Raw genomic sequence first — 23,783 nt, forward strand, 5'->3', positions numbered from 1 at the left:
GGCAGTTCAGAGTCAACCACATGGAGCCACATGTAGGTCAGACCAGGTAAGGATGGCTGTTTCCTTCCCTAAAGGACATTAGTGAACCAGATGGTTTTTTCCAACAATCAACTATGGATTCATGGTCATCATTAGACTCTTAATTCCAGATATTTATGAAATTCAAATTCCACCATCTGCCGGGTCCCCAGAACATTATCTGGGTCTCTGGGTTAACAGTCCAGTGATAATACCACTAGGCCATCACCTCCCAGTGCTGAAGTGAGTCTTTTAATAGTCCTCTTCATACCCAGCAGCCTCGGAGTACATCAAAATTCATTCCAAAGCCAAATGGAGCATTTAATCACTGCCGACTGCAAGAGCATTGCTGTGGAGGCATTGTGCACACATAATTAGGTGAACAGAGGAGAATTGTAGGGAGTTCATGGGGGTTTCTCTCCACAGGCTCCAGCGAGTTACTTCATGCAATTCTCTTCTACTCACCTGAATAACTATGTACGATGCCTCCAGAGCACTGCTCTTGCGGTCAGTAGCGATCAAATGCTCACTAGTACTGGGATCTTCCAGTACTCATGCTGCAGGTGCCATTTTTAAAATGCCAGCCATGCACCATATCAAACACTCCCAGCCTGGTCTGAAGTAGCAATCCAGGTCAGGAGGAACATGCAGGATAGCTGCAAGAGGTTAATGACCTTCTGCTCTCTGCAAGTGTAAGTGTTACCACCTTCTCTTGCCTGGGCAACACTCACTGTAACTGAGAGTGCACCACCTCCCCACCAAGGCTTCTGGTCTGGTACTCTCAATATACTATGTTGTGTTCACTCAATGCCTCTCACTCACCAAATCCTTTTGAGGGACAGTGCAGTCACTGCCCATGGAGTATATTTTGAGATGTTGGGGAATGCTGACCAAGTTGGACACTAGAGAAGATGGGCTTATGGGCTGCAGTTGTTGGTTACCTGCTCAGACTTTTATACTGAATATTGTTGCCATCTAGTTTCTCTTCACTGCCTGGGAAAACAGCAAACTGCATACAAGTGAGGTGAGATTTTATAATAATTAGATGTTAATATGTGTAAATGGGCCTCTCTGCTCATTAGCAAGATTCTCTTCTTCCATTAAAACTTTAAAGTGAAATTCAAACTTTTCTTTCCTTACATCAAGAACCTCATTTTTCTGTTTTCACCATATTTTATCAACTGACCAACCATTGCCCATGTCCTTCAGGGAGTGGGAAGATTCTGCCCATTGTTTCTCTGGAGCTGATTTCATAATCTACTCTTTGATTTTGTACTAAGGATATTACAAAATTACAGCATCACATAATTTAGTGGCAGTAAATTAAACCAATTGCTACCAAAATGTTAATCTGCTCAGGTTTTAAATCGAAGGGCCTAGAATGAGAGATCCAGTGAGCTAAATTCCCAGACTCCACATTTTTCACTTTTATTGAAACATAAATTACATTACTGCAGAGTCTTGTCTGATCAGAAAATAGTCTTCTGAAGTTGAAAATGGCATTTTAAATCAATTGTACCATTAATAAATCACCATATTCAATGTAAAAAAGTGTCACTATTTGGAAAGGTAAAATCTGCCAATCCAACACATAATCCCACATCAATGTAGCTAAATATAATTTATTTTGCTTCCACACAAAAAATCCTTTCTTGTGACCACTGTAGTGATTAACGTGCATTTTTCCATGTAGTATCAGCATTCACATTATTCCAAAGTATACAAATTGGCCCAAAATCATTTGACTGTAAATTTCTACTCATTCTATCATTCTTCAGTCTTTAAATATGTCTATTTTTAATATATTGTACCACAAATACAAGTCCATTAAAAATAATAGTAACATTGTGTAGACGGTATACTAAGTTCTTGGTACAGCCAGGGAATTTTATGATAAGAATTTTGAATGAACACAAAACATTCAGTTGAACTCATTTAGCATTTTGTAATAGATATTAATAATTAAATATACTAAAACCAACTAAACTATTTGACATTATATAGTTTCAACTATCAATGTAACCACTGTATGATATATACTTAATGAAAACAAATTGATATTTAAGAAAAGATGCCAATACACCAGTGTACTGGAATAAAATAAAATTAGAGTAAAAAGTGCGGTTTGTCCTCAAGGCTACAACAATTCTCTCTCTCTCTCTCTGACTTTTTTTCATAAAGCTTGGCAGTGTCTTTTTTGAGAAAAATCTAAAATTTTGTTGATCCAATTATTTGCCCCAAAAACATTATATTTCAAATCTATGTAGCAGAAATAAAGTAATTTTTGATTTGTAGCAGAATTATCAATAGTCATATATATAACAACTACACAAATATGTCAACATTACTTTGATACAAGAGAAACTAAAATTATGTAAAAAGTACTGTGTAGTTTTCCTATATGCAACAATTAGATTATAATCAATACTTGATTGTTGGAAAATTGGATATGCCCAGGGAAGGCTTGAGGTTTTTGCAGATGATCTGAGATCAACACAACACTGGAGACTTGGAAAAATCACTGTCTCAAAACTTTGGTGTCAATTGATTCATTAGTCCTTATGTACTTTGGCATTATAAATTTGGTATGGCAGCCTCACATTTGCTACAGAGGAAGACAGCAGGCTGAGATCATTCAACATGTATACATTTCTCCTTTCTTCATCCAATGTGACATTTTTCATGGAAATAAACAGATATCAATGAAATAAGACCTCCACTGGTCATACTGTTGTGATATAACCCATATCCAATATTTGGTACTTAAAACAGGGAGTCTTTAAATGAAAATACCATAGTTTTTTTAAAACATATATGCACATCTATATATACTGAAATTCAACTATCTTTTCCATTTGCAACTTTGTAAAATGAATGGTATCAATAACTATGGATAATAAGATGAGTGATTTTATTAAAGAGAACAGTTATTGATGCAGACTTCAATCCTATATTCCACACCGTAAAAAGGTATGTACTCTGCAGATACAGATATTCCATCACTTCTGACTGTCTGACATCTGTTTAGCTGTTCTGGAATATAGCATTTTCAGTTTGTGCCATTTTGTTCACCATGGATACCATGGAGATGTTCTAGTCTTGCTAGCAGTTATCAAAGAAAGACAACATAATTTGCAGGGATCAGTCCTGTTTTCCCTTCATATGTTCCTTGTAGCCAACCTGGTTCCACTGATGCATGTACTAGAACAAATAGAATGAGAATGATTAGCATTAATTACTGCATTTTAACATTAAATCTTTACTGCAATTAAATCCAAGAAGTGCAGAAAACAATTTAAGCATTTTTCAAAAAAAGTATGTGAAAACCACTAACTGGAGTTTTTAAAATTGTTTTTAAATTGTACAAGTTGCAGACATTATTAGCTAGACCAGCAATTATTATGCATTCCTGGCTGTGGTGGTCAGCTGCCTTCTCGAGCCACTACAGTCTATGTGCTGTAAGTGAATTTGCAGTGCTGTCAGGAAGTTAGTTCCAGGGTTTTGATCCAGCGACAGGAGAGGAACAGTGATATTTTGGCATATCAGGATAGTTTGTGATTAGGATGAGAACTTGTAATTGGTATGACAGGTATTAAATCTTCTGCAATTACATGGGAAGGTGCTGTAGGGGTGTGGAGAGGTGTCGGGAGTGGACCAGAGTGTCCCAGAGCGAACAGTGCCTGTGGACGGCTGACAAGGGAGGGAAGAGGAACATGTGTCTGGTGGGGGCATCCTGCTGGAGGTGGTGGAAATGGCAGCTAATGATTCTTTGGCTGTGGTTGCTGGTGTAATGGAAAGTGAGGACCAGGGGGACCCAACTGACATTGTGGGAAGCAGGAGAGTGGGTGAGGGCAGAAGTGCAGGAGATGTGTCATATACGACTGAGGACTCTGTCAACTACAGTGCTCGGGAATTGTCGGTTGAGGAAAAAGGCAGACATTTCAAAGGCCCCCTTGAAGAAGCTGAAATCATTGGAACAGATATAACAAAGAGGAACTAGGAGAATGCAATGGAGTATTTTCAGGAAGTGGGGTGTGAGGAAGTATACTTTCCAGGTAACTGTGGGAGTCAATAGGTTTGTAATATATTTTCCAGATTTCTAGCTCAGTGTCAATAACAAAGCCACTGTCTCCTACTGTCATTTTCTTCACAGTTTCTGGGTCAAAATGCTGGGCCTTCCTAGGGAACAGGACTCAGTGTGTCTACATCATAAGTACAGTTGCCAATTGATGAAAATGGCTCATCACCACCTTACCAATTGCAATTCAGGATGGAGGTTAAATGTTGGCCTTGCAAGTGATGTCAATATTTGAACAAAGAACAAAGAAAATTACAGCAAAGGAACAGGTCCTTCGGCCCTCCAAGCCTGCGCTGATCCAGATCCTCTATCTATACTGTCACCTATTTTCCAAGGATCTGTATCCCTCTGCTCCCTGCCCATTCATGTATCTGTCTAGATACATCTTAAATGACGCTATCGTGCCCGCCTCTACCACCTCCGCTGGCAACGCGTTCCAGGCACCCACCTCCCTTTGCGTAAAGAACTTTCCATGCATATCTCCCTTAAACTTTTCCTCTCTCACCCTGAAATCGTGACCCCCTAGTAATTGAGTCCCACACTCTGGGAAAAAGCTTCTTGCTATCCACCCTGTCTATACCTCTCATGATTTTGTAGACCTCAATCAGGTCCCCCCTCAACCTCCGTCTTTCTAATGTAAATAATCCTAATCTACTCAACCTCTCTTCATAGCTAGCGCCCTCCATACCAGGCAACGTCCTGGTGAACCTCCTCTGCACCGTCTCCAAAGCATTTACATCCTTTTGGTAATGTGGCGACCAGAACTGTACGCAGTATTCCAAATGTGGTCGAACCAAAGTCCTATACAACTATAGCATGACCTGCCAACTCTTGTACTCAATACCCCGTCCAATGAATGAAAGCATGCCGTATGCCTTCTTGACCACTCTATCGACCTGCGTTGCCACCTTCAGGGTACAATGGACCTGAACACCCAGATCTCTCTGTGCATCAATTTTCCCCAGGGCTTTTCCAATTACTGTATAGTTCGCTCTTGAATTGGATCTTCCAAAATGCATCACCTCGCATTTGCCTGGATTGAACTCCATCTGCCATTTCTCCACCCAACTCTCCAATCTATCTATATTCTGCTGCATTCTTCGACAGTCCCCTTCACTATCTGCTACTCCACCAATCTTAGTGTCATCTGCAACCTTGCTAATCAGACCATCTATACCTTCCTCCAGACCATTTATGTATATCACAAACAACAGTGGAATGAACAAATGTACAGGCAGACTTTATTTACTCAGCTCACAATTCTCTACGTTCCTAGTTACTGAATCCTTAATTATAAATTTGCACAACACATCTTCTACTTGCAGGTCTATAATTTGTTAGGTTTTTTCATAACTTCTTATATTATAGTGTTACATTTGTACTTTTTTCAATCTAAGTGGGTAAATTTCTAAATAGAGGGTAATTTGGCAACACATAGCGAAAGCATCAACAGTTTTTTCACCAACTTCCTCTAAAACCATCAGGCATTGGAGATTTTTTCACCAGTCTTTAATGCCATTAGTACAGTCTCCATCCTTACATTAACCTTTTTGAGTTTCAGTCCTTGAATTATTACTAGTTTCCCTCGGATGTTCGTAGCGTTGAAAAGAAAGGCTCTGCTTTTAACTTGGTGTCAATACAAAGCACAAAGGAGGATAGTTGTGGTTATTGAATGTCAATCATCTCAATACAAAAACATTATTTTAAAATTTTTTTATGTCAACCTATTTGGATATTATGACACACAGCTGGAACAAGTGGGACTTGAACCCAGGCCTTGAGGTCTAGAGGGAGGGAAGACTTATTTTTTTAAATCAACCTATTCAGAGGTGTTATTACAAAGCCTCGTAGATAGTAAGAACTGCAGATGCTGGGGTCAGAGATAACACAGTGTGGAGTTGGAGGAAAACAGCAGGCCCGGCAGCATCAGAGGAGCAGGAATATTGGCGTTTCGGGTCGGGACCTTTCTTCCCGAAACGTCGACTTTCCTGCTCCTTGGGTGCTGCCTGGCCTGCTGTGGTCCTCCAGCTCCACACTTGTTTCAAAGCCTATCCACCATCTACAAGGCACAAGTCAGGAGTGTGATGGAATACTCCCCACTTGCCTGGATGGGTGCAGCTCCGACACCATTCAAGAAGCTTGATGCTATCTAGGATAAAGCATCCTGCTTGATTGATACCACATCCACAAGCATTCACTCCCTCCACCACTGACGCTCAACAGTAGCAGTGAGTACTATCTACAAGATGCACTGTTGTACTTTACTGAAGATCTTTGGGTAACACCTTCAAAACCCACAACCCACTTCCATCCAGAAGGACAAGGGCAGCAGGTAAATAGGAACATCACCACCTGCAAGGTCCCCTCCGATCCACTTACTACCCTGACTTGGAATTATTATCACTGTTCCTTCACTGTTGCCGGGTCAAAATTCTGCAATTCCCTTCCTAACGACATTGTAGGTCAACCTATAGCACATGAACTGAAGCAGTTCAAGGAAGCAGCTCACCACCACCTTCTCAAGGGCCACTCGGAACAGGCAATAAAAACTGGCCAGCTGTGTCCCATGAGTGAATTAAAAAAAAAACACACATCTGGAGCAGGTGGGACTTGAACTGGGGCCTTCTGGTTCAGTGGTAGGGATAGTACCACTGCACAATAGCCCCTCACATTCCTCAGATTATTGTTCTAGGTCCAACAAACTTCAGCTGTTTCATCAATGATAATTCCCCCAGTTATAAGGTCAGAAATGGGAATGTTTGCTGAGAACTGCACAACATGTAACATTATTCTATATCATTCTTGACTCCTTACATACTGAAAATATCCTTATGCATATACGACACAATGTGGACAATATCTAGGCTTGGGCTAACAAGTGGCTGGAAATATTTGTGCCACACAAGTCTACACAATAGTGAGAGGATGAAGCTGGAGCAAGGGCAGGTCACTGATAACAACTACAATTTATAATTATTAGCAGTGTCTGAGTGTGAGACCGACTGGGGGCTCTGACCACATTCACTCAGCAACAATTGATTATGACAGCTTCGGAGCGATGGGGCTTCTCTGATCAACAAATAAATCTGACACAGCAATTCCATAAAAAGTATTTTGAAGCTTTGAATAGAGTTGGTATTAGATCCCCATTCCAACTTAGAGATGATGACATCTTTCAGTACAGAATTGTAACACAAGGCTGTGTTACAGCTGGAGGAATTAAACTTGGACATACTTTCAGTCTATGCAGCATCACATTAATTGGAATAACTAGGTCATGATGTTGTGTACAGTTTACAGCAGGGTGTATGCTTTGGAAATTTGGAATAACAAAAGGAAAACATAGTAGATAAAAAGCGAAAGAACAGTGGATGCTGTAAAACAAGAACAGAAACAAAGTTGCTGGAATAGCTCAGCAGGTCTGGCAGTATCTGTGAAGGAAAAAAATAGAGTTAACGTTTCAGGTCCAGTGACCTTTCCTCAGAACTGGTTCTGAGGAAGGGTCACTGGACCCGAAATGTTAACTCTGTTTTTTCCTTCACAGATACTGCCAGATCTGCTGAACTTTTCCAGCAACTTTGTTATTGTTCCTGAAACATAGTACAAACAGATTGTAAATATCAGTCACTAGTTAGAACCCTTGGGGGGTGGTGTAACTAGTGCTGAATGTGCAACGAGCATTTGGTGGAGACTTATTTATAAATCTTCACCAGACGTTGATAAGCTTGCAAACATTTACTCCCCCCCTCAGTGGTTGAGAACGCCATCGACCGTGTCTCCCGCATTTACCGCAACTCATCCCTCACACCCCGTCCCTGCAATAACAACCAAAACTGAATCCCCCTCGTCCTCACGTACCACCCCACCAACCTCTGGATCCAACACATCATCCTCCGACACTTCCGCCATCTGCAATCCGACCCCACCACCAAAGACATTTTTCCCTCCCCACCCTTATCTGCTTTCCGGAGGGACCACTCTCTCCGTGACTCCCTCGTCCGCTCCACACTCCCCTCCAGCCCCATCACACTCGACACTTTTCCCTGCAACCGCAGGAAGTGCTACACCTGCGCCCACACCTCCTCCTTCACCCCCATCCCAGACCCCAAGAAGACTTTCCACATCAAGCAGATGTTCACCTGCACATCTGCTAATGTGGTATACTGCATCCGCTGTACCCGTTGTGGCCTCCTCTACATCGGGGAAACCAAGCGGAGGCTCGGGTACCGCTTTGCAGAACACCTACGCTCGGTTCGCAATAAACAACTGCACCTCCCAGTCGCGAACCATTTCAACTACCCCTCCCATTCCTCAGACGACATGTCCATCCTGGGCCTCCTGCGGTGCCACAGCGATGCCACCCAAAGGTTGCAGGAACAGCAATTCATATTCCGCTTGGGAACCCTGCAGCCCAATGGTATCGATGTGGACTTCACAAGCTTCAAAATCTCCCCTCCCCCTACCGCATCCCAAAACCAGCCCAGCTCGTCCCCGCCTCCCTAACCTGTCCTTCCTCCCACCTAGCCCCTCCTCCCACCTCAAGCCGCACCCCCATTTCCTACCTGCTAACCTCATCCCGGCCCCTTGACTTGTCCATCCTCCCTGGACTGACCTATCTCCTCCCTCCCTCCCCACCTGCACTCACCTTTACTGGCTCCATCCCCGCCTCTTTGACCGGTCTGTCTCCTCTCCACCTATCTTCTCCTCTATCCATCTTCTATCCGCCTCCCCCTCTCTCCCTATTTATTTCAGAACCCCCTTCCCCTCCCCCATTTCTGATGAAGGGTCTAGGCCCGAAACGTCAGCCTTCCTGCTCCTCTGATGCTGCTTGGCCTGCTGTGTTCATCCAGCTCTCCACCTTGTTATCTCAGATTCTCTAGCATCTGCAGTTCCTACTATCTCTGAAACAGTTACAAGTAGTTCATTTTCAGAACATTTAAAAAAAACTTCGGTTAACCAAATAGACACAAGAAACCAAAAGTTGTAATTGTGCAAAGTACAAAGAACAAATAACAAAGAAAATTACAGCACAGGAACAGGCCCTTCGGCCCTCCAAGCCTGCGCCGTTCCAGATCCTCTATCTAAACCTGTTGCCTATCTTCCAAGGATCTGTATCCCCCTGCTCCCTGCCCATTCATGTATCTGTCTCGATATATCTTAAATGACATTATCATGCCTGCCTCTACCACCTCCGCTAGCAACGCGTTCCAGGCACCCACTACCCTCTGCATAAAGAACTTTCCATGCATATCTCCCTTAAACTTTTCCCCTCACACCTTGAAATCGTGACCCCTAGTAATTGAGATCCCACTCTGGGAAAAAGCTTCTTGCTATCCACCCTGCCTATACCTCTCATGATTTTGTAGACCTCAATCAGGTTCCCCCTCAACCTACATCGTTCTAATGTAAATAATCTTAATCTACTCAACTTCTCTTCATAGCTAGCGCCCTCCATACCAGGCAACATCCTGGTGAACCTCCTCTGCATCCTCTCCAAAGCATCCACATCCTTTTGGTAATGTGGCGACCAGAACTGTACGCAGTATTCCAAATGTGGTCAAACCAAAGTCCTATACAACTGTAGCATGACCTGCCAGCTCTTGCACTCAATACCCCGTCCAATGAATGAAAGCATGCTGTATGCCTTCTTGACCACTCTATCGACCTGCGTTGCCACTTTCAGGGTACAATGGACCTGAACACCCAGATCTCTCTGTACATCAATTTTCCCCAGGGCTTTTCCAATTACTGTATAGTTCGCTCTTGAATTGGATCTTCTAAATGCATCACCTCGCATTTAGCTGGATTGAACTCCATCTGCCATTTCTCCACCCAACTCTCCAATCTATCTATACTCTGCTGCATTCTTCGACAGTCCCCTTCACTATCTGCTACTCCACCAATCTTAGTGTCATCTGCAAACTTGCTAATCAGATCATCTATACCTTCCTCATTTATGTATATCACAAACAACAGTGGTCCCAACACGGACCCCTGTGGAACACCACTAGTCAGAGTTCTCCATTTTGAGAAACTCCCTTCCACTACAACTCTCTGTCTCCTGTTGCCTAACCAGTTCTCTATCCATCTAGCTAGTATACCCTGGACCCCATGCGACTTCACTTTCTCCATCAGCCTACCACGGGGAACCTTATCAAGCACCTTTCTGAAGTCCACGTATATGACATCTACAGCCCTTCCCTCATCTATTAACTTTGTCACTTCCTGAAAGAATTCTATCAAGGTTGGTCAGACATGACCTTCCCTGCACAAAACCATGCTGCCTATCACTAATAAGCCCATTTTCTTCCAAATGTAAATAGATCCTATCCCTCAGTATCTTCTCCAGCAGCTTCCCCACCACTGACGTCAGGCGCACTGGTCTATAATTTCCTGGATTAGCCTTGCTACCCTTCTTAAACAAGGGTACAACATTAGCAATTCTCCAGTCCTCCGGGACCTCACCTGTGCTCAAGGGTGCTGCAAAGATATCTGTTAAGGCCCCAGCTGTTTCCTCTCTCGCTTCCCTCAGTAACCTGGGATAGATCCCATCCGGACCTGAGGACTTGTCCACCCTAATGCCTTTTAAAATACCCAACACTTCCCCCCTCCTTATGCTGACTTGACCTAGAGTAATCAAACATCTGTCCCTAACCTCAACATCCGTCATGTCCCTCTCCTCAGTGAATACCGATGCAAAGTACTCATTAAGAATCTCACTCATTTTCTCTGACTCCTTGCATAACTTCCCTCCTTTGTCCTTGAGTGGGCCAACACTTTCTCCAGTTACCCTCTTGCTCCTTATGTATGAATAAAAGGCTTTGGGATTTTCCTTAACCCTGTTTGCTAAAGATATTTCATGACTCCTTTTACCCCTCTTAATTCCTCATTTCAGATTGGTCCTTCTTTCCCAATATTCTTCCAAAGCTTCGTCTGTTTTCAGTTGCCTAGACCTTATGTATGCTTCCTTTTTCCTCTTTGCTAGTCTCAAAATTTCACCTGTCATCCATGGTTCCCTAATCTTGCCCTTTCTATCCCTCATTTTCACAGGGACATATCTGTCCTGCACTCTGATCAAGCTCTCTTTAAAAGCCTCCCACATATCAAATGTGGATTTACCCTCAAACAGCTGCTCCCAATCCACATTTGCCAGCACCTGCCGAATTTTGCTATAGTTGGCCTTCCCCCAATTCAGCACTCTCCCTTTAGGACCACTCTCGTCTTTGTCCATGAGTATTGTAAAACTTACGGAATTGTGATCACTATTCCCAAAGTAATCCCCTACTGAAACTTCAACCACCTGGCCGGGCTCATTCCCCATCACCAGGTCCACTGTGGCCTCTTCCCGAGTTGGACTATTTACATACTGAGTAACAGAGAAAACTGAGTCCCAGTAAAAGATACTGGCCCAGACCAAGATCTTGTGTATCACACAGTTCACTTGATCAAGATTATTTATTAAGATGGAATTTCAATTCAATTTCCAGCACCATTTCTGATCAGATTATGCAAACCCTTAATTGTATACAAATTCTAAATCAATACAAAATCATTCCTAAATCAAAATGCATGAAATGCATTTGGAAAAAAAAAACCTGTGCCTTCCAAATAGAGCCAACAGCTAGGAAGAAACTTGCACAAACAGTTAATTATACAGCACTTGAACTGCAAACTTAGATTTGGAATTTACCAGATCTCTAATAGACATGTGCTTAGAACTCACCATTAGTGAACATTGCTCCCTGTGGGAAAGAAAGTTCGTGGCTGTGCTCAGCTTTACAAGCATACATAGCTTTGGCTTGGCTGTTTCAAAGAAAAATATCAATCATAAAACACATGCAGTGCATTACTAATAAATAGAAAAATACCTAATATTACATTTTAACATGATATCTATGAGACATAGAACACAACCTAAAATATAAATATTTTTAATCTTCCTGAACAGTCAATGGTGCTTTTTTTAAAAAAGTGAAACTGCTTCCTGCCGTACTATCACAATTTTTAAGAAAAAGCTTAGTTATTGAAATGTCAATATGGTAACTGCAAATATGGCCTGGTTCCTATCTCAGTGGATTTTTATTTGTCTTCTGCTTCATAATATGCACCAACTGTTTGTGCAACTTTGGTTAGATGAATAATCAAAGATAGCCTTCAAACTGAAACTCCACTGAAAAGGAATGGCATGTTTCATAAACACCGTTAGTCATGAGGTCATGGGAGAATTACATTTTTCTTTCTGAAAACAGTCAATTTTACAGAAGTGTTTATTTAATTAATCAAAGCGTACATAAAAACATATGTATTTGCATAATCTAAACTGTTTGTCAATAATTTTTGCATCTTTGGCAATTAACCAGTTAATTATTACTGACTTAAAAAAACCAGGCTGACTTATGCTTAATATTGAACCTGACAGTTTGAGGTGCACATAATTAGCCATATTGTTAGAGTCATTACATTTAAAATTTATAACCAGTGGAGAAGTGGGATGAGAAAAGGAAACAGTGCATGCCTCTAACCTAGGCGGTAACACATTATATGCTATGATTTGCATAAATTTAAATACAGTTTTGATTTCTTCAGTAACAAACATCAAATTGAATATTACTGAGTTATGAACATAAGGAGAACTTTAATTGTGAATTGGCCAGAAAAGCAAGCTGCGAGCAAAGCTGAGCTTCAAATTAAAATTTTATCTCAGTATTTCAGGTTTTTGCTCTAATAATATTTGGTATGTCCACCATTGTGTAGTAATTAGTTACATTTTTTCTCCAGTTGGTTACATGTCAACTTATGCTTTTAGCAAAATATGCTCTTAGTTCTCAGCGAGGGTGAAGAATGAAATATGTGATCAAACTTGCTTGTCGTTTGCCTAGGCATCAGTAATTAACTGAGATTTAACCTAAGAATCAGTTAATGGCTAATTATTAGGATACTTAGTTATTCAAAAGACTCAAAGTAAGTGGCGCTATATCTGAAAACTCTGGAACAAAGTACAAATGTTAAAAATGTGATAGAAATAAGGACTTGGAACATATAAAGTTGTTCATTTACCATTTGGATGAATTTGGTTTAGCAGTACCAATATTTTCAAACAACTGAGCTCTGGATGCAACTCTGGAGGTGGAGAAAATAATTCAACATGTCAAGAAATTGTAGGGAATGGGCTTTTGATTTCATCAAAGTTCACACTCTTTATACAGTTTTGATGCATTTACTTCCATGTAAACTACAAAAAAGCAGACAGATCCCTTGATATATGAAGGTTGCAACATATTTTATGTAATTCTGCGACTGCACACTACAAGATCTCTTTGCATTTTCACTTGGCATGATATCTGCTAATTTCTGTCTTATTCTTTTCCTCTCAACCCTTGCTCCACCAGTCAGCCCATTCCATTTCAGCCCTTCACCATGTGATTCCTTTACACTAATATGAAGTTCAAACTGAAATAATTGTTCAGTAGTATTTTGAAGCCACACTGGGGTAGTTTAGAAGGGATGAAAATATGCTATTAACACAAGATCATTCTGCAATGGTATGGAATTATACAGTATTTTGTTGAAAGCTTTTATTCTCTGTGGCTCATGATAGTTTTTCTTCATTTATTTTCAACAAGTATTTATTCAGCTGGCATTGGAAGATGTCCTTATTTTTAACTAATTTTGTCAGTTCATGAAGAGCCAAGTGAATGCTTTTTGCCAGTCACTTCGTTGTGACAGCTGTCATTTCATAGCATACACATCCATGAGATACATGAGGTGAAATATAGAATGGTAATTTGTTCCTCAGCATATGGTTACTTTCCTTTTTTAATAAAAGGGAATACAGGCAATCAACTTGTGCTAAGTTAGTAAAGTGTTTTTCTAATAAATACGTTGATATATACAAGTAAATGTCAGTCTGTCCTGACAAACTTGTCCAAGGTCCTTGGGCTGATCGCAACCAAATTTATTGGGAGATCAATAGAAAATCTGCAGAAACAATGGACAACTTCTGTGGAGAGAGAAAAAGAGTTAATATTTTGAGTTAATATTTTCCTTCAGAATAAAGGTGGGATGATACCTTGAACCAAGGAGCATGACATTGGGGAGTTACCACCAAACCATCCTCATTAAGCGGCCCTCGTTGGTCTCCGAGCATGGGATTCTGTGACCCCTCCTACATTCTTACACCACTGACATCAAAGCTCAGAAATTCCTTTGCCCAACCTGGAACTGTATATTCCACAAAGCATATGACAAATTTAGATTACTGTTCTCCAATCTTTTTTTCATATTTCCCTTGTTTATCATCCTCATATTTTATGGGTTTAATTCAAGCTACAGTGTCTGATATAATGGCTTTCAATATAATGAAAATCTGCATTTAGTGCAGGGTTCTCATGGCTCCTGGCTCCATCTTCTGCCCCCCTCAACCTGAGGCCCTTCTCAGCCCCTGACAGTTCCTCCAGCCGTAACTTCCCTTACTGTTTTTTGATCCTGCATGAGACCATCAATCTGCGGTTCAGTTATAACATGGTCTTTCTATGGGACCTCAACTACCACATGGTATTTTCTGAGACACTACATTTTATTATTTAGTACAGGAAAGTGATAGATGGCACACAGTTGCGGGGAAGATGAAAATTTTAGAGCAGGAACTTGATAGAGAGTGACAGAATGCCAAGAACAATTGCTGCAGCTAAAAGAGAAAGACTCTTTCGGGAAAATGATCTTCATTATAATTATGAGTCAGACCAAGAGTAGGATATTCACAGCAGATTACAAGTATGTGAATATTGTACTACAACTAAGTGGTAAAAAGAGCTATTTGACACACTAAATGCTCTTAGTCATAAGATCATTTACAGCACTAAAATGATACTAACAGGTTTGTCAAATCCATGCCAGCTCCTGGCAGAGCAATCCAGCCATTCCCAATCTTCCATCAAATCCCCAATTTGGCCCGAAATTTATTTCTTTTCTAAGTGCCAATCTAATTTCCTTCAGAAATTTCTGACGTTTCTGTTTCCTCCACCCGCTTTTTCTTTTTTTCCCAATGAATTACATGCTTCTGGAAAAATTAAACTTACCATACACTTGCTTCATTTTCTCCCAGCACCTCTTGCCTACAGTTGTAAACCCGTGCCCTGTAATTCTTCTACAATCTACAATAAGATTGGTGGAGTAGCAGATAGTGAAGGGAACTGTCCGAGAATGCAGCAGAATATAGACAGATTGGAGAGTTGGGCGGGGAAATGGCAGATGGAGTTCAATCCAGGCAAATGCGAGGTGATGCATTTTGGAAGATCCAATTCAAGAGCGAACTATACGGTAAATGGAAAAGCCCTGGGGAAAATTGGTGCACAGAGAGATCTAGGTGTTCAGGTCCATTGTACCCTGAAGGTGGCAACGCAGGTCAATAGAGTGGTCAAGAAGGCATACGGCATGCTTTCATTCATCGGACGGGGTATTGAGTACAAGAGTTGGCAGGTCATGCTACAGTTGTATAGGACTTTGTTTTGACCACATTTGGAATACTGCATACAGTTCTAGTCGCCACATTACCAAAAGGATGTGGATGCTTTGGAGAGGATGCAGTGGAGGTTCACCAGGATGTTGCCTGGTATGGAGGGCGCTAGCTATGAAGAGAAGTTGAGTAGATTAAGATTATTTACATTAGAATGATGTAGGTTGAGGGGGAACCTGATTGAGGTCTACAAAATCATGAGAGGTATAGACAGGGTGGATAGCAAGAAACTTTTTCCCACAGTGGGGGACTCAATTACTAGGGGTCACAATTTCAAGGTGAGAGGGGAAAAGTTTAAGGAAGATACGCGTGGAAAGTTCTTTATGCAGAGGGTGGTGGGTGCCTGGAACGCATTGCCAATGGAAGTGGTAGAGGCAGGCACGATAGCGTCATTTAAGATGTTTAGACAGGTACATGAATGGGCAGGGAGCAGAGGGATACAGATCCTTGGAAAATAGGTGACAGGTTTAGATGGAAGATCTGGATCGGTGCAACCTTGGAGGGCTGAAGGGCCTGTTCCAGTGCTGTAATTTTCTTTGTTCTTTGTTCTTTATCCACTCATCAAAAGAGCTTTCCCTTGTCTACCTTACCTAAACTTGTATTAATCTCATGCACCTTGATCAAACCTAACCCCACCAATCTCCTTTTCCTCCAGCCTCTCTAACTTAACCTTGTAACTAAAACTCATCATTGGGTCCATTCTGATAATCTTGGACTGTAACCTGGAAAGGGCCTTCACATCTGTGAAAATGTGGTGATCAGACTGAAAGCAACAATCTAGTTGGGAACTATCCAATGCTTTATAATATTTAGCATCGCGTCCTTGCTTTTGTAAACAAAGCCGCTAGGCTGGGTTGGATTTGACAAACGTTTTTGTATACAGGACATACCTGGGTAATTTTACACGTTGGCAGTGTTGTAGCTGTACTGGAACAGCTTGGCTAGAGATACAGCTACTTCTCGAGCAAAATTTTCAGTATTATTGATGGAATGTTGTCAGGACCCACAGCCTTTGCAGTGTCCAACACCTCCAACCACTTCTTGGTAACACTTAGTGATTAGAATTGGCTGAAAGCAGGCATCTGTACTGCTGGGACCTCTGAAGAAGACTGAGATGGGTATTCTGCTTGGCACTTTTGGCCAAAGATTGTTGGGAATGCTTCAGCCTCACTTTTACAACCTATTCTGAGTATTCTGAACTCTCTCTTGAAATGCCTGCTACTCCTCGCCTAATATCGCAGGTCACTTCAGTTAACTTTAATGCCAAGATAGAATCATAGAATCCCTACAATGTGGAAACAGGCCATTTGGCCCAACAAGTCCATACCACCCCTCCAAAGAGCATCCCACCCAGACCCATTCCCCTACCCCTGCATTTCCCATGTCTAACCCACCTAACCTAAACATCCCTGAACACTATGGACAATTTAGCATGGCCAATCCACCTAGCCTGCACATCTTTGGACTGTGGGATGAAACCGGAGCACTCCGAGGAAACCCATGCAGACATGGGGAGAACATGCAAACTCCACACAGACAGTCGCCCGAGGGTGGAATCAAACCTGGGTCCCTGGCCTGTGAGGCAGCAGTGCTGCCACCCCGTAGTTGCCCATTTTAAGTTTAATGCACTCGTCTTAGACCCACTGTTTTCCCTTTCAAGCTGGATTTAAATTCAATCATGCTATTTTAACTGTTACTTCGAGGAACCTTTACTCCAAGGTAATTAATAAATCCTATCACATTTCACAATACCAAGTCTAATATGGCCTACTCTTTGGTCTGTTGCAGAATGTGCTGCAACTATCTTGAAACATTCTGTGAACTCCTCACTGAGGCTACTATTATCCATCTGGTTTTTCCAGTTTATATGTAAATTAAAATCACACATAATTATTGCCATTCCTTCATCACAAGTTTATAGTCCAACAGGTTTATTTGAAAGCATAAGCTTTCAGAGTCTCACTCCTTCTTTAGGTGTTATTGAGAGAGGTAGTATCAGAAACAGAATTAATAAGTAAAAGATGAAAGGGTCACTACCTCTCTCAGTAACACCTGAAGAAGGAGCGAGGCTGAGAAAGCCTGTGTTTTCAAATAAACCTGGTGGACTATAACCTGATATTGTGTGAGTTCTGACCTTGTCCACCCCAGTCCTACACTGGCACCTTCACATCATGTTCGTCACAAGTACCCAACATTTCTTCTTAGATACTTTTCCCAGAATCGTGGTCACTGTTGAGAAGCCTGTAAATCACTCCCATGAGTGAATTCTTTTCCATACTATTCCTCTACTCCACCCAGATCGATTCTACATCCTGATTTCCTGAACCAAGGCAATCTTTAACAACTGTACCATGTTTGGTTGGGAGTACTATCTCTCCACCTTTACCCAGCTTCCTGGTCTTTTTAAATGTCACACAGCCCATACTCAATCCTTGTCATTCTGCAGCCAGATCTCTGTAATGCTTATCATATAATACTTATTCACTTCAATGTGTGCACTTAGTCTATTTAAGACAATAAGAAACAGGAACAGGAGGAGTCATTGGGTCCCTCAAACCTGCTCTGTCATTCAATTGGATCATGGCTGATCACTTCTATTTTCCTGCCCTTTATGTGTAAACCTTGATTCTCCTGCTGATCAAGAATCTCTTCATCTCAATTTTAAATACACACAAGGATTCTGTTCCCACAGCTCTCTATGGCAAAGAGTTCCAAAGACTCACAACCCTCTGATAGAAGAACTTTTCACTGTATTTTTCATGTAAAAGTACAAGCAATAATAAATTTCTATTCTATTCTATTCTCCATCGCTGTCTTAAATTGCTGTTCCTTTATTCTGAGACTATGCCCTTTAGTCCTATACTCTCCCATGAGGGGTGACATTCTCTCAGCATTTAAGTCCCTTAAGAATTTGATGTGTTTCAATGAGTTCACCTTTCAGTTCTGGAGGTAAAGCAGTTTCTCTGCTATTAGGCAAGTTGGCTAAAGAGATTACCCAAAAGCTGGAATTTCTCAGTGACAGACAGGGTGGGAGAATCAAGAATTGGCTTCACACTTCCCACTTTCATAAGCTTTAAACTAATTTGATCCATAATTCATAACTTCTGAGTTTCTGTGGTCAAGATGCAGTACCTATCACAAAACATGCTATTTGGCTATTACACTATTAGTTGATGTTTATTGTTTGAACCATTTTTTTGGAGGTGCTAGGTTACACACTATGTATTTTTTTAAATTACAAGCAATTGTGTTTTACTGAATAGTATTTCACTAAAACTAGAATATGGGCCCAGCATTAAACTGTTCTATTTTATTCCGTTACACAGCTTTTATATCAATAATATATATCGTTGAATGGAGAACCAGGGAAGACTCCCTGCCTCACAGGAGCAGATGCTTGAGTGACAGAGGTCAACAGGAAGTGAGAGGCTATGTTTTTGAGGGAAGGCAAGGAGACCTTCAAAGAACATCTTCCGATGGGAATGTGAGCACGTGGTCAGGGAGGTCAATGCCTGTAGTGAGGTGCCCAAGATCTGGCAGCAGTATGGCACTGTCCAATAACTAATGCATTCAAAAATAACCATACATAACCACTGCAGCTCCAATCTCTCACACTGCAAAATGTTCATCTACTGCTACACACATCCAGATGTTAACTGGATGTCAAGACTGAGACTGAACATTCAGATGTTCCACCTCAACCTCATGCACCTTCTAATTATGCAAGACTCACACCCATTTCTCACAAACTTCAATTTTTTTGCCATGACAACAACACTAACAAATACATTACAACACTGGGATTCCCCCCTCTCTCTCTCTCTCTCAGAAGAGAACAGCGCAGAACCATTAGGTGGCAGGCACTTCTGGAATGCTTACATTTCACTCCACATTATGAGATCAACTGTTCATGCTCACTGCATCCATCACTACTGAGAACACGAAGGATGGTGGTATATGATGGTATTTTGAATATTGTGAGCAGTTTTGGTCTCTATATCTAAGCAGGGATGTGCTGGCATGTTGTAGTGGAAGTTCAAATGGAGGTTCCAAGATCAGTGTAGGTTTAAATTGCTGCTACTCCAGCAGTTCATCTCAATGCTCAAAGAGACAAGCTTTTCAGAGCAGTCCTGCAACATTGTTCTAACAGATTATTAGGAGTGGTCAGACATATCTAACGAAAGTGGTCATGGCCCCCTGAAGCACAAATCATCTCTCAGCATGGCAGCATTTGAGCTCTCAGCACTGCAATCCACACTGTAAACTTGCTAGTGCCTCTCAGTCAGTCAGCAAAAACTGCTTACTGCTCATGCTGATGAGGTACAGCTCTCAGCTGGGTCCACAAGACCCAGAATTCTCAACAAGAACCACGAGGCAATCTGCAGTAGACCACATGAGAGTCAGCAGCTCCCACTAGCCATGTTCCAGCTGACTGGGTAGCACTACTCAGGGTACTCGGTCAGACAACAGCCTCTGCAGCACTGACACTAAGGGAATGCATGTTGGTGAATCCTTTATTTAAATCTGTATAATTAATACATCACTGGATCAAGATGTTGTGGAAAGATTTGTGTTGGTGATTTTTACTGAAGAATCTTGGATGATCTAATGAGGTGTGCCCCGGATGGATGGGGAGGTGGATAAGTGGTGGTGAAGTTTGAGGCACTTTGGCACAGCCATCCTGGAACAAAGGAGTCCCTTGTACTTCCTCCTTGCCTTTTCCTCTTCCTCCTACTGTGACCTCCCAACGCCTATTGGCAATGGCCACACTCCCACGATGATAGTGTTGTGAAAAACACATCAGCCCAGCACAAACTTTGATACACATTCTAGAGAGTAGTGTAGAGCTCACCTGAGGTCTAAATATCAAAACTGTTTAAATACACCATGTAGCTACCCATTATATATAATTTTTCTTCATTCATTTTTGGGATAATGGTATTGCTAAAAATCAGGCATTTGTTGCCCATTCTGAATTGCTTTTGAACTAAGTAGCCTGCTAGGGTCATTGCAGAGGGCAGTTGAGAGTTAAACACATTGCTGTCGGTTTGGAGTCGCGTATAGGCTGAATCAAGTAAGGAATGCAGACTCTCTTTCCTAAAGAACAATAGTGAACAAGGTGTTTTCTTTTTAAATAATTGATAACAGTTTAATAGTAAATGAGACAATGAATGTATTCCAGATTAATCAACTGAATCCAAATTTCACTAGCAGCCATGGTGGGGTTTGAACCTGCATCCTCAGAGCATGAGCATAGGCCTCTGGATTACATTTCCACCACTACAACACCTCCCGCAATGTGGTGGCAGCTTGGTTCTCATTGTACAGCAGTTCTTCTTGTGACAGCAGGTGGCAAAGTGGTTGGTCGGGGTGGTCAGCCACATGTAAAAATTATATCCCTCAGCTCTAAGCAGCCAGCGACTTGATCTTCCTGGTGGCCCAAAAACAGGGGAACAACAGTCTCTCTCAGGATGGAAGCACTGGGACCGCTGCCATTCAGTAACATGATACTATGTGCTCAGTCACACAGCAACTGCACAATAATGGAGTGGAAGCCCTTGCAGATCCTCTTCATTATTGTGCTCATCCATAAATCCACACTGGTCCCCGCATTGTGGGAATCTCACTATCCTGGTAAATGCATATTACTATTCTTTTTGCTTAGAGAGAAATTATGGATTTTTTTCTTGTATATAGGGGTTCTCCTTCAGCTCTGTGAAGCAGTGATGGGTGACATCCTGGGCCTTTTGTGAAGTGGCCTCCTCCTCCTTGGTCTATATCAAGCTTACCCACTTTGCAGCCCATCAACATACAGACTCCGAGGCACAGCAACTAGAACTCAGATACCCCCCATTGCAGACTTAGTGTAGACAAATAGCCAAATCCTCTACAGTCCCAGACATATCGAACTAGCAAATTCAAGAAATACCCTCAGAAATGATCACAGTACTTTCACAAACTTTGCCATAGCAGAATTGCATCTAAAGCACCATGTCTGCTATTTTAATGCCTGTCCTTATAACTATTGGCAACGTAAATGGTGGAGGGCAGAGCACCTTGGACAATTGTCATTGAAGAGATAGTGAAGCTGAACAGCCCAAGTCTGAATGCAGCCTGTAAAATGATGTTCTGGGCACTCCTGATGATTCTGGAGCAGGGATGGCATAGCTGAGCTCATGACCTTGCCATGCTGTGCATGCCCATCATGTATTGGCTGGGATGATGGAGCCCAAGCTCATGGCCAAATGTGTAGCATTATTGATTCTTTACACTAGACAAGTTAACTGCTATGGTATAGAATCTTTCACAGAAGTAGTACTTACACTGATCCAGGTTTCTGATAGCCATTGCTTGTTGATGTGTCTAGTCTTCGTCTAATAGTCACTTTTGGAGGAAGTGCTGGATTAGATGCAGTTTTGGGTGTATCTTTGAAATCCATTGAAGAAAGATTCTGAACAGAACTGCTGAAAGTTCTAGTATTAGTACCTGGAAAAAATAATCAAAGCCTTAAACTCCTTTTTAAAACTTTATAATTAACATTTTTAACCATAAAAAAGACTACCTATCAACATACCATCGGTTGTAGGGAGAGATGTTAGAGAAGTTGTTATTGATCTTTTAAGTCCAGTGTATTTATAGGATCCCTCACTGCATAGGTTTAATGTCTGAGATGTATTTCCTACATTAGTAACAGACAACAAACTCTGAGAATCTGCCTGACCATCTGTTTTAACAGTATCTTCACTGGAGCTTGATTCTGGGCTAGTGGTCCAGACAATTGTGCCCTTTTGTCCAGGCAGTGAGGCAGGTGCTGACACCCATGGTATTCCACTATCTCCTATCTCCCTTTGCAAATGACGCTGAGAAGAGCCGGTTTTCGAGGAACTGTTTATCTCTGAGGAATGAGACGATAGAGACTCTATGCTTCCCATCGGTGTACTGTCTGGGCTGCTGCTGGAAGCATCACCTGAAAAAAGGAACAACCAATATTGGAGTATGTACAGTATGGCATATCTCATCCCAGAAACTGAAAAAGATAATTTTACTGTGATATATGACTTTGGACAAGTATATGATCAAATATGAAGCTTAAGGCATAAAAACCTCAATCCAAGTTTTCGGAAGTTTGACATATTTTTATTGTTGAGAATTGAAAATAATCCCCTTAAGACTTAAAATTTATTTATCAACATAGTGAAGAGGACATATCACTTTTAACTTTACTTGAATATTTTTGACAAAGTTAACACTTCCACTGTGTAATATTTTGATTTGCATCAATACAACAGTAAATGTAAATCTATTCACAGTATTTCAGGAATACCATTCTTTTTTTCCATGGAACCACTGTAGAAAGTAGTCAATTGGTAAAGTAAAACAGCCATGTCAAAATAGCAAACTATCAAAGTAAAAACCGAAAGAACTGCAGATGCTGTAAATCAGAAACAAAAACAGAAGTCGCTGGAAAAGCTCAGCAGGTCTGGCAGCATCTGTGAAGAGAAATAATAGTTAATTTTTTGGGTCCGGTGACCCTTCGTCAGAAATATTCTGAGGAAGGGTCACCGGACCTGAACAAAGTAAACTATCAAAAGTGGAAAGCTGGATATTTCCATAAGAATATAAGACATAGGAGTAGAACTGTATGAGTTATCAAGCCTACTACACCATTCAATAAGATCATGATTGATCACTGACCTCAACTCCATCTTTCTGCCTGCTTCCCTTGATTTCCTCAGACACCAAAGATTTGTCCAGCTTAGCAATAAATATTTTCAGGAATGAAGGATCCATGACCTTCTGGCATAGAGAATTTTGAAGATACATAACCCTTCGACTTGCTCCCGATCTTATGATCAGTCCTCTATCCTTTGTCTACATTCTATATTTGCCAGTCAAAGGAAAAAAACCTCTCAGTGTCAACCCGAGAAATTTTTCAGAAAATGAACTCTTTTATTCTCATTCTCCTAAACCCCAAAATTATAGGCCTGATTTATTCAGCCTCTCATCATAGGACATAAAAGTGTCTAATTCCAGGATTATTCCCAATCTAATGATCTTTTACTCTATGTCTCCAAGGCATGTATATCCTGCCTGAGCTGGTTCAGTCCTAAAGGACAGAGCTGTAAAACTGGGCCTACAGCAGGCAGCGTTCCCTCTAATTTTATTTCTGGC

At 41.4% G+C, this 23,783-nt stretch overlaps 1 protein-coding gene across 1 annotated transcript in view; it reads right to left on the reverse strand.

Annotated features, from left to right (window-relative positions):
* Window positions 1–1,624: 1,624 nt before the first annotated feature.
* arhgap42a (Rho GTPase activating protein 42a) overlaps window positions 1,625–23,783 on the reverse strand; it is a 120,796-nt gene continuing 98,637 nt past the window's right edge. Inside the window, exons 16-20 of the mRNA XM_048598432.1 lie at window positions 22,186–22,578; window positions 21,935–22,097; window positions 13,154–13,216; window positions 11,820–11,899; window positions 1,625–3,219 (exon numbers count right to left, since the gene is read on the reverse strand). Coding sequence (XP_048454389.1) covers window positions 3,131–3,219; window positions 11,820–11,899; window positions 13,154–13,216; window positions 21,935–22,097; window positions 22,186–22,578 — 788 coding nt within the window. The 3' untranslated portion in view covers window positions 1,625–3,130. The remainder of the gene's footprint in view (window positions 3,220–11,819; window positions 11,900–13,153; window positions 13,217–21,934; window positions 22,098–22,185; window positions 22,579–23,783) is intronic.

Source organism: Rhincodon typus, chromosome 6 (assembly GCF_021869965.1).
Source record: "Rhincodon typus isolate 14 chromosome 6, sRhiTyp1.1, whole genome shotgun sequence".
In the NCBI taxonomy this organism is placed as follows: domain Eukaryota; kingdom Metazoa; phylum Chordata; class Chondrichthyes; order Orectolobiformes; family Rhincodontidae; genus Rhincodon; species Rhincodon typus.